The sequence below is a fragment of the Elgaria multicarinata genome, chromosome 11, assembly GCF_023053635.1.
Source record: "Elgaria multicarinata webbii isolate HBS135686 ecotype San Diego chromosome 11, rElgMul1.1.pri, whole genome shotgun sequence".
Classification (NCBI taxonomy): domain Eukaryota; kingdom Metazoa; phylum Chordata; class Lepidosauria; order Squamata; family Anguidae; genus Elgaria; species Elgaria multicarinata.
Window position 1 is genome coordinate 3,700,147 of NC_086181.1, and position 12,059 is coordinate 3,712,205.

General features: G+C 46.7%; 1 protein-coding gene across 1 annotated transcript in view; it reads left to right on the plus strand.

The window, feature by feature from the left end:
* The window catches only part of STAC2 (SH3 and cysteine rich domain 2), a 44,583-nt gene that overhangs the window by 14,216 nt on the left and 18,308 nt on the right, over positions 1–12,059 (plus strand). Inside the window, exons 2-3 of the mRNA XM_063137461.1 lie at positions 10,221–10,512; positions 11,619–11,716. Of these exons, the coding sequence (XP_062993531.1) occupies positions 10,221–10,512; positions 11,619–11,716 (390 nt within the window). The remainder of the gene's footprint in view (positions 1–10,220; positions 10,513–11,618; positions 11,717–12,059) is intronic.

The window sequence follows — 12,059 nt, forward strand, 5'->3', positions numbered from 1 at the left end:
CAGCCCACCCTCTCCAGGTTCCAGCAGCAGAACTAGCCACTGTCACTATTTGAATATTCAAGATGGCCCACCATGGCTTGGGCTGCACGATCATTCGAACCTGTCGCACTCAAGTGTGACCAAGAAACAGACCCAGCATGGGCTTGCAGGCCTATTAACTGGCTGAATTCTGCCCTTGGCTGAGGTTACTAAGGAAGGAGCAGGTTAGCATCTGCTTTCCCCCAGTGTACCTTTTACATTCTCCTACATAAGTGAATGACTGGCTGATATTCACTCTTAGAGGTGGAAGTTGAAGTACTTGAAAGAGAAGAAAAAGAAAGAAAGAAAACTAGGTGCTGGGGGTGAGGAGAGGGAGTTAGTAAAAGAGGAAATGCATCACCCAAAAAAGAACACAAAGGAGGACACAGATTTTCCTTAAATGAGCATGTGCTAATTTATATGTATGGTACAAATTTAGAAATGGATTATTACCATAATTTAAATAGAAATGCACGACCTTTCAACACAGTGAGGAAGACTGTGTCCAGGTGCCACCCGCTGATTGGAAATGTCAAGGCCCGCCCCTGCTGCTCTTCCTTCTTAGGGTTCGGCCTCTTTAAACTGGACTCGGGTCGCACAGCTCTTCAAACAGAGGAGACCTTCCTGGGTGTGTTTTAAACAGTCTGCATGTGTTATCTGGGAATCTCCCACCTCCTATATATGTGCTATGTTTTCCCCAAGGAAATCATACAGGCCATTAAAAAACATTTGAGGTGAAGTATTAACGCTAAGTGTGAGCAGTACAAACACCGACCACAAAAAAACCAACACTTGCCCAATAATGATGAGAAACAAAATGCCAACCCCACTCAAGGCAGCTTGCAATACGATTTTTTTTTTAAAAAAATACACATTAATAGCAATACAAAGGAAATTATAATCAAAATAAGGTAAAATGGACTAAAAAGGGGGTTGTTGCACAGATTCATCTCAAGAGCCGTATTCTTAAAAACAAAACAAAAAACACTGACGTGAATCAATCTTTGTCAGTTTCCATTTAAAAGTGAGTACAGATGGGGCCAGACAGACTTCTCTTGCGAGTCTTCCAGATCTTGGGCATAGTGGCACCACAACTGAAAAGACCCTGCCTCAGGTACATGTCTGCCAAATTTCTAACAGCAGGAGGACCCAAAGCAGGGCCTCAGGGATGGGCCAATGTTTTCACACACCAGGTTCATTTGGAACAAGACAATGCTTGAGACATGCTGAGTGCATATTGTCTAGGACCTTAAAAGTCAAAACCTTCACCTGCAATTGAGCTTGGAAGCAATTTGGCATAAGAACAACGTAATGTGATCTGAATTTGATTGACTGGCTCTGTTCAGAACCCTGGCAGGAGCATTTTGAATGCATTTACATTTCCGGGTCGACTTCAAAGGCAGCCCCACACATAGCACATCGCAATAAACTAACCTGGAGGTTATTAACGCATGAATGGCACCAGGACTTCCATTGCCTCCCCAGGATTAGAAGATGGACATGAGAGATGGCGCTGGGTGTCATTGCATACTGCTAAGACCATACGTTCACAGAAAATGGGCATAGGTTCCAGTGTGATAAGTGAACAGACTGGCCATTGTGGATATCAAAGGAGAAGTGGGAAGGGTAGTTAAAGACACCCCAAAGTTGTCAACTTGTGAATCTATGCTTGCTCGAAATCTGCGTGGGAGACACAACCAGTGCTAGGGGGCGGGGGGAGGTAAACACAGCAGGAAGTTAAACATTGTAGAGGGTTTCATAAATATGGAGGAGGAGGTTTTTTGGAAAAGCTGAGAGCTGTGTTGCCGATGATGAGGCTTCTATTTGCCAAGCTGTTTTCACAGCAGCTGCGTTAAAAATAGCTCTTAGGGGCTGGAGCCACACGTCAAGAAATATTAGGGTTTTTTGTAGTGCCTTGGCAGGTTCCTGGGATCGTCACAGAGGGTGGAAAATGGAGAAATGGCAGCTCCTTCTCTTTGCACAGCTCAAGCAGGAACCTGCAAACTTTTCTCTGGAGCCTCCACTTAAAAGAACAAGGCCCTGCGGGTGAACGACAAGACCCCCTCTGTCCAATGGAAACATACTGGGGCCAGTCCCTCGAGTGGGAGGAAGCTCCGTTTGTTCACATTGCACCCCCACCGGCTGCAGCTCTGTGTCACGTGCAGGGCCTTCTACTAGTTCCTAGGAACAATTGCTTTCGCTTTGCAAAACCCCAGACAGTGTTTCCAACCCTCGTGACAGAGAACACCCAGGCAATGTTTGAAAGAAGCACTTCCGGTCCCTTTCCCCTGCTATGAACCACCTTGTGCTCCTCGCTTACTTGAATCTCTCATCCCAAAACCATACTTCAGAGAAAAACTATTACACGTTTCTTTGTTGCCTTCTGTCCCGACTCTTAGGCACTTGCTCCTGCCTAAACAGCTTATGAACTTGATCTGTCTTGCCTGAGCAGTGGGGCCTCCTTGCGGAGTTCTCTTTTCTTTAGTCTAGAGTGCATGGCATTGGAACCAGGCATTGGAAGCAGGGAACTTGCTCTTGCTGATCTGAAGTGGACATTTCATATCTCCTCTTGCAGGTGGCTCCTTGTACAAGAACAGTCCCTCCGACACCCCCTTTTGATTCTTGCAGGTTACGCGAGCCCAAATGTTATCAATCCTCCTCCTCCCCACTCTGGTCTCCGTAGGGTTCTTCTTCTTCTTCTTCTTCTTCTTCTTCTTCTTCTTCTTCTTCTTCTTCTTCTTCTTCTTCTTCTTCTTCTTCTGTTTTTACCGTTCCTGTTCCTTATGCTTTTTGTGTCCTTCAAGCAGCTGGACACATAAAAATTTAGAAAATTAAACTTTCTGGACTCCATGCCATGAAAAGCTTCATTTGCTACATTTCTATATGTCAGGCAGGCTACTGTAGAAGATGCAGGTGCAAGTCCAGGAAAAAACAAACCAATGTGGCACTCCCAACATGTTCCCAGTCCTTGGAACGACCTCTTCTTTTCTCTTCAGCCACTTCATTTTCTTCTTAAGGCCTCCTGGAAAACCACCACCCAGAAGCCCCTCCCTGGATCACCCTAGTCTGGATGTACATACAAATTGCCTGGCTGGAGCGGACCAAAGAAGCCCCACTTGCTCCAGCATCCCTTTATGAGCAGTAGCAAGGCAAATGTCTCTGGGAAACCCACAAGCAGCAGCCCTCGGCCATTCTTTGAACCTAGCAACAGGTACTCTGAGGTATATTGCCTCTGAACATGGAGGCTCCATTTGGTCATCATGGCTAGTAGCTGTGGATAGACCTGGCCTCTAAGAATGTGTGCAATCCATATGTATTATATACATAGGCACACATACACTATTTAAAGGAGTGAACATTGGCACTTCTTGCAGCAATGAGTTACCCATGTGCAGGAATAGGCTTTGCAGTATAGTCCAACTCTCCCTAGCCTGCACCACTATCCCCACCACTGCTTTTCAATTCATTAGCCCTTGCCTTGTCTGTCTAATCTAGATTTGCAAGCCCTTTAGCCTGGGATGACATCTCTATGTAATGTACAGCATCTAGAGCACACTTGGGGCTAAAAGTAGGAACGGAAGTGCTAGAGAATCTGATGCATCAATGAACTGTGAATTTGGGAGTCCTTGCATGGGCAAGCTGCCCTACTAGGGTCCAGTACAGGCCTGGAATGGGTTCCAGATGCCTCCCTGAGCCAGCAGGATCCTCCGCCCACCCCCCACCCCCGGGACCTTGCGAGGTGTTGCAGCTTCCATTAGTTTGCCAGGTCTGGGTAGAGGGCAGTGTCTCTTTCGCACCAATGGCCCCAGCTCATCAGCAGTAAGTGGAGCTGAAAGCTTTTAAACTCAGGCTGCAGAACCAGCTGGGTCCCCCGCTGACGCAGCAAAAAGCCAGCCCCAATGGTGTGCACACACCACTCGCCCTCGCTTTCACCTTGTGCTTCTCTGTGTTTCATAATATCTTCTTGCTGCTCCCCCATTTTCCCCATACAGGGCTTAATGAGATAGAGCAGGGCTCAGCTGCATAGCTTGAAAAGTTCTGAAAGCCAGGCCTGATACGTGCAAAGCAATAATAAATGGGATGTTTCTGAGGATGTACAGAATACCCACGCCTCCTAGGCATCCCAGAATCAGCACATTCAGATGAGAGCGTTCAGAGTTTCATGCTAGCTTTAACCTGGGTCTTAACTGTGAGTGTGTGAGATCGTTTTGTAGGGCTACTTCTACCCAACTCAGGTTGGAGACAACAACTACAGGTTTTGCAGAGAGCTGAACAGAGCCACCTTGAGTGCTATTTTTGGTACAAAGGTGGGGTAAAAATCAAATAAATTAGCATGATTTGAAAGATGCTGGTGCTGGATATCAATCCACTTTTGTCCATGACACAACTTTTTATAGTTAAAGAAAATAGAAAAATCTGTTTAACCAGCTTCAACAGTGATGCTAAGAAAGGTGTGTGTACACCATAGGAAGCAATGCACCTCTCTTACAGCTTTTCCAGCTCTCTTTAAAACAACTTTTCTCTGTCTCCAGCTTGATTCAGTAGTTATTCAGGATTACTACTTGGTAGTGAGTGAGATACACTCTGTACATGTCTAAGGGCATGGCTATAAGTATTGCTGTTGTTATTAGAAGCCTCATATGGACCATAGGAAAAAACCCACATCCAAGCCATGTCCAAGGCCTTAGCTAGACCTAAGGTTTATTCCAGGATCGTCCCAGGGTCATCCCTGTTCATGTAAATGACACACAGGATATCCTGGGAGCAGGCAGGGATGATCCCGGGATAAACCTTAGGTCTAGCTAAGGTAGGGTGACCCTATGAAAAGGAGGACCGGGCGCCTGTATCTTTAACAGTTGTATTGAAAAGGAAACTTCAGCAGGTGTCATTTGTATATATGGGGAACCTGGGGAAATTCCCTCTTCACCACAACAGTGAAAGCTGCAGGTGCCCTGCCCTCTTTTAAATCTGGTCACTCTAGTATAGCTCCTGCAGCTTTAACTGTTGTAATGAAGGGTGAATTGCACCAGGTTCCCCATATATACAAATAACATCTGCTGAAATTCCCTTTTCTATGCAACTGTTAAAGATACAGGAGCCCGGTCCTCCTTTCCATAGGGTCACCCTAGCTAAGGCCCAAGTCATATTAAGCTCTCCTTGTACTCAATTTCCACATCTACAGTGGGTTTTTATTTGTTTGGAACATGACTTGTGGCATGGTGGCCACCTGATTCATCATGTGTGACTGCAATGAATTAGTTATCTATACCCAAAGCCCTGATAATAGTGACACCCAATGTGGCAGAGTGGCTGTTGGATTTAACGTCACAAAGGCTTTTACATGCTTTGCCAATCTTATCTGAAAAAGAAATTATCTTAGCTGGAGAATAATAAATAACAATTATGGTGTGTGTGCTTGTATGGCGGCACGCTTGTGCAATACCCAGATTCTGTCCCCTCTGGAAAAGGTGCCAGTGGTCTCTAAGAAGTTGTCTTCCTTTTAGCCATGTAAAGGTATTAAGATCTCTCTCTCTCCCCCACTTTCTAAGGTTGAGCCCTGCTCCAGAACAGGCCTAACTGGTAGGCGGTGTGGGCAAGCTGCTTGGGGCAGCTGAAGGCAAATTCCCTAAGCTAGAGGAATTGAATTCATTTTCTCCCTTCTGCCCCCAAGGATAACATGGGCTGAAATGTGGGAGGAGTTGATCTCTCCCTCTTCCCTTGTACATGCAACTCCTTTCCCCTAATTCCATACACATGAATAGAGTAGAAAAGTCCTTCTGAGATGGGGATGAGGGATTAATTTTTCTCAAGGCTGCAAAAATAGTTTAACACAGCCACAATTCTAGGCTGAAATGAAGACCTGAGGTGTGGCAGCAGCCTGCAGGTGAAGTTCCCTGGAAGAATCTAGTTTGTCCTTGCATTTATTCTTGTGCTGTGGACCGCTTACCTGCTTAATGTACCGTATATGCAGCCCTCCCATCTGTGAAGTATCGGAATGGCCTTGAACTGAAGAGAGGGCAGGTGTTTCTTCAACCATCCTAGGTGCTACCAGAAACCATCGCAGCACCCAAAAGAACCTAATTTGAATACCTCCAGCCTCTTCCTAAATTTCTTCTTAAGAATGACTAAATGCAGACTCCATGGCTTCAACATAAGCCATTATGTCTACATAAGCCATTAGGTTTTTTCTAAACCCCCCTCCTTTGTTTACCATCTGGTCTGATGAAGAGTTCTGAAGACCTCAAAAGCTTGAATACTATTTTGTGAACTTTGGATTGGCTTAATCAAGATCGTGACCTTTTGGGATTTTTTTAAAAATATGCCTTTTCTTGTTGTGCTTCTGTGAATCCAGACATTTTCTGTTGCCTGAAATACCTCCAATATGTTCCCATTTGATTATAGGCTTTTCCTTTCCTGCATTTCAACAGCTATTACCACAAGCCATCTTGGTCCACTGTCCTCTCTTTTCTGCCGATGGACTGTTCTTCTTCATCATCATCATCATCATCCATTTTTGGCCACTGGTGAAAAAAGTGGACTTGGACCTGGATTCAAATCACATCTCTGCCATGAACACTGAGCCCCATAACAAGCTGCCTCAATGGGACATCATGGCAACAATACCAATCATAAGCTGCTTTCAGAATTAAAAGTACTCAGTAGTTGTAGTTTGTAGTGAATAGCTTTGCTTCTAGGTTCAGTGCTACTAAGCTCCTCACCCTTCCCCAATCCAGTGAGAGTTTCTAGGGGCAGCTCTGTGGGGTTTGTGTTTCTTTGGAATCGAGAGCACTGGAGTCTTCGGGAGCCCTTGTAATATCTGCTTTATTTACAAAGATACACCCTGAGCACCCTGAGGCAAATACACTTCAGCAGTCAGAGCAGCTCCTAATCTCGCATTGCACTTCAAGAATGCCTCTGCCAACTCCCAGCTCCAAAACTTCTCTCTCCTTTTAACTTCAAAGCTTCCCCCAAACTCCATCTGCCCCCTCACTTTATGGGGATCGCATTATCCTGATGGGGATCGCGTTGAAAAACTTGAAGAAGATTTCTACCTGTCAGGCGATCATCTTCAGACATTAGCTCCCATTGATGAAATAGCAGCTGATCATCCTGGGCAAGCCGTCAGCCTAACAAAGAAGTGATATGGATATATAGATATATCACAAACCTTGTGCCCAACAACCCTAAGATTGCTTCCTTCATTTTATGTATTTATTTCATTTATATCCACCTTTCCTCCAAAGAGGTCAAGATAGGGTACATTGTTCTCTCCCACCCCTCATTTTATCATCACAACAACCATTTAAGGTAGGGACAGACCAAGGTCACCCAAGGGGATCTCTTCACGGCACCGAGTTAGCAGTGCATTCCCCCAAAGCTCCGTGCTTTCGCTCCTGTGGGTTGCGCCCTGTTACCCCCATGACAAGGAGCGTGTGCAGGGTTTATATGGATCATGGGAGTGGGGAGCTGCCCCCGCTGCTGCCCCTCCCTGGCCTTTTCCAGGGAGCCAGGGGAAAGGAGAACTGTTGCTGCCTTCCCTGCACAATTCCAAGTAAAATGGTGGAGAGAGGTTGAGGCAGAGGCAAATGGGGAGAGCCAGTAAACCCTTCCCCCTTTGCCAAAAACAATCCAGAAGCGGGCCAGGCCTCTTTGCCTTCACCACAGCCATTGTCTTAACGCCAGTTCAGGTGCTGCCTGCAGTCCCCAGCTCCAGCCTGCTCTGGCACATTCTTTTTTTCGTCTTGCTTTGAAGTGAAACACCAACCTCTTTCTTTCTCTTTGTCCCCCCTCCCAAATGAGATCTATAAACAAGCGGCCCAGAAGAAATGCTTTTATATGGCAAGAGAGTTTTTAAAGGATTTTTCTACAGGATCAGGATGCTGGGGAGAGTCCCAGGGAGGGAGCCCTTGAATGCTCCGCTGCTGCCCAGATCTTTCTCCAAGCCTGATTTGGTGACGGCAGGAGAAGGAAAGGGTCGCCCAGTGCATCCACATGCCCTTTGCTGTCTCACCAACCAGTGAGCCCCCAATAGTGCTCTCCGTTGGGCGCCTGCAGAAATTGAGTGGCAGCCCAGGCAGTCCTCCACAGCCGTGCACGGCCCCCCCTAGCACCTGCCAGCAGGGAGACTCTTCTCCTCACAGAGGCAGCGCAGGGGCATTCTGGCCCAGGCAGACGACAACAACCAATCAGGGATCGCCATCTGCCCGACCACACCTCTGATGTGACCCCAGAGCAGTGGCGACAGACGGCAATGTGCGTCCTCACCGCATTCCAGATGAAAAGGTCAGGGTAAATCCCCAACTTTTTTGTTTTGGAGCTTTGGGAGAAAGCCCTGGGATGCCTGTGCAGTGGCTTCTGCGTCATGTAATCAGCCCTGCATACAGACAACCCCCAAGGGAGCTTCGTAACTGAGCCTGGAATTGAACCCCCGACACTCTAACCTCTAGTCCACACTGATTTTCCTTTGCTGTGGCTCAAAAGCAAGCAAAACCATTCCTGCACGTGTTTGGACAAGAAAAACAAGTGCAGGATGTCTCCTAGAAAGTCGAGCATCTTTTGGCAGCATGAAGGAAATCATTTCTCTCTCCTTTCCGTATTTTTATAGAATTCTACTATGTCTCCGGATCCCCAGATTTTTCTAATAGTAAATATTAGTCAATACATCAGAAGTTATTTATTTTCTGTCGGGGGCCACATTCCCTTGTTGTAATCTGTCAGGAGGTGCATTCTGGCAGTGGGTGAGCCTGAAGCCAGCAGTGTGTAGAGCCAGAGCCAAAATAGGTTGTGACCCCCCCTTTCCTCTCCCGCTTTCTGCCACCCCCTTTTCTCTCTCTTCCCCCACCAACAAATTGCTAGAGGAGGGACAGAGCGCCCTTGCTGGACGCCTGAACAGTTCACTTGCAGAAGGCTTTTGAAATTAAGCAGGGCCACAGCAAGCCTTAGGCATGCAGGTAGCCCATCCCTGCAATAAAAATAGGTAATAACTACCACAATGTTGGCTTTATTTTTGTTGCCATTTAGTGCAGGTGTTAAGGTGCTAGAGCAGCCTTCCCCAATTTGGCATTCTCCAGATGTTTTGGATGACAACTCCCAGCATTCCTGGCCATTGGCCATGATGGCTGGGGCAGGTAGGAGCTGACATCAAAAACAGATGGAGAAAGGCCATGGTGGAGGTTTCATCTTGGCATTTCTAAAGTTCTTGGAATTGATTGTTTTAAAGGCCATTGTTATCCACCCACCTGAATTCTCACTATGGGGTGGATGCTGGAAACCAATTCTAGGGTTCGTATTTAGCCCTGCCCCCTCTCCACAAAATGAGGTGTAACTGTAGCCTAAATATTCTTGTTCCTTTTGCCAGCCCACTGCTTCTTGCTGTTTGTTGTGTACACCAAGCTGAGTCAGTTTACTAGCTAATCTGCCATTGCTTGCTAGAATTGGATTATGAAAAAGGGCTAACCCCGAGCATCCCAGAGCCCAGGCTTGCCCAAACACTGTAACATCTGTGTCAGCACTCTGCCCTAGAGCAATAAGCAGTGGGTTGTTGCTGAAGTGAGCTCCCCTTCATCTTCAGGCCTATAAACTGGCTTGAGTGTGCTTAATTGTTGTCTCTTGTCTGTGTCCTCCTGGTTTTATGGTCACCACAGTGAGGCAGGCAGGAAGAACGTGTGTGCAATGCCTTCCCCAATATCTTTTCCCTCTAGTGTCTCCATATCTTTTCCCTGTGGAATGAAGCAGCAGCAGAAGGAAGATGGGGTTTTTTTCTAGCAGACAAATGGCCTACAGGGTTAAACACCCTTCCTTTCCCAGATTTGCCTCCACCACCAGCAACCCACCAGATCTAATTCAGAGGCCTCCACACTGGATTGACATTGTTTATGTGTATTTTTAAAAGTCAGGAGACATTTTCTAAGGCCTTAGCTAGACCTAAGGCTTATCCCGGGGTCATCCTTGCCTGCTCCCGGGATCCCCTGTGTGTCATTTACATGGAACAGGGATGACCCCGGGATGATCCTGGGATAAACCTTAGGTCTAGCTAAGGCCTTTGTCTCCTACATCTCCTCTGGTTTTGTCCAGACATTCCCAGGCAGTTTTTATATAGAACTGTAGGTGATACATTTCAAGCGCTTCTTATTTTATAACGGTTTCCCTAAGTTGTGACTCCTCTTTCTTTTCTCCTCTTTTCCTCTCCCACTGCCTGCCAGCTGCAACGCTTCAAGCGCTCTCTCTCACTCAAGACCATCCTGCGGAGCAAGAGTGTCGAGAACTTCTTCCTGCGCTCCAACAGTGAGTTCAAGCTTCCTTCAGATGTGCTGCTCAGCCCCCCAGATTCTGTGCCACCCCCATCTCCACCACCAGCTCCCACCGAAGCGGAACACTCTCCCAGAGTGACTCACAAGCCTCTGGCACCTCTCAAGCCCATGAAAACACACAGCTTCCAGGAGCACATATTCAAGAAACACAATCCTTGTGAGATCTGCCATCAGCTTATTGTAGGTAAGTAGTCACCAAATCTCTCTTGCTTTCACCTGTCTTGATTAATGCTCCCTGGTCCTGGCTGTAGCCTCCACAAATGCACACACACATACACCAGTACACCGTAGTCATCTTTTCCTGTCCTTCTCCTTTAGCAAAATGGGATTGTCTTGAATGTCAAATGTGCTGCGTTACTGTTCAATGAGGGGGTGACCTCCCTGCTTCTCCCTCTCTTTGTATGGTTAGTAAGCATTAGGCATTGGTGCTAGAAGACGCTTGTGCAGCTGAGCATTGAGGGGTGCTGGGCCAGCTACTAATGTACCTCATTGGCTCAAGTGGAGATTGGAGAGAAACAGTTTAACAGCTGGAATGTAGACAGTGATGGAGAGAAAACTCTACATGTAAACTCTACATCTAGCTGACAGGTGGGATGGGGCATTCAGAGGCCATGCAGATGATGCTTTACAGATGATGCTTTACAGGCCAGCACAGTTTGTATAGTTCAGAAGTAGGTGATTCTGGGAGGTCTGAGGGTCATTTTTGCTCCCTTGATCCCCCTTCCTGTGGCTTACAAAAGCAGAGGGGTGGAGGAATAAAACATTTTAATTAATTAATAAATAAAATAAAATAAAATGAGTCAATTTTGACCATTTTGGGACTTTGTAGTTGCCACAGAGTGAAAACTAACTTGTAGGCAAGCTAATTTTGACCATTTTGGTGCTCTATAGCTGCCCCGGACGCCATTTAAATGTGTCCTTCTGAATTTTAGGGCATGGCAGGGGCTGCATGTTGCCCACTCCTGGTATAGGTGCTTGCCCCAGCCTGAGGTTCTTGCAAGGAAATTGACCCTGACTTGTTGCTTCAGGAAGTGGGAGTGTAAAACAACTGGAGATACACAGCCTTCCCCATTGCCCATGGTGATTAGGGATGATGAAATAATCCCTAATCACTTCAGGCTGTTCTTTTCTACCAAGTTGCTCTTTCATATATTTTGGTCTATTGATCTGCATTCCTATGGAGGTCTCCCACCCCCATCCTCCCCACAAATATTATGCAGACACATACAAAGCTGCCCTGCCTTTGCAGAGGGTTTCCTAATTCCCTTGTGGGTTTGTTTTACCTTTCAGGAAATTCCAAGCAAGGCCTGCGATGCAAGACATGCAAAGTTAGCGTGCATTTGTGGTGTTCGGAGGAAGTTTCTCATCAGCAGTGTCCAGGCAAGACAGTAAGTGGTGGATCAAACCTATGTATGGGTCAGTGTTCAGTGGAAGGGGACAGAGATAGCCGAAAGCTTCTGCATTCCCTAGTAAGCCTGCTAGAAGGAAAAGCAGCAGTGTAATGTCTTTGTGACCCAGCAACCCCTAATCAGGAGGCATGTAAGGTCACAGGCTATGGCTGTGTTCATGCATAACAACGTCATAAAGCACAAGCTGAACAAACTGGGTGCTTGAGGGGACAGGGCCTGGGAAAGAGGCTGGTGAGCCCCAATGGGAAAGCCCTGTGGGCCAGAGATTCCCCAAGTCTGATCTAACCACACTAGCACTACATGCATTGTAGTGTAACTTTGG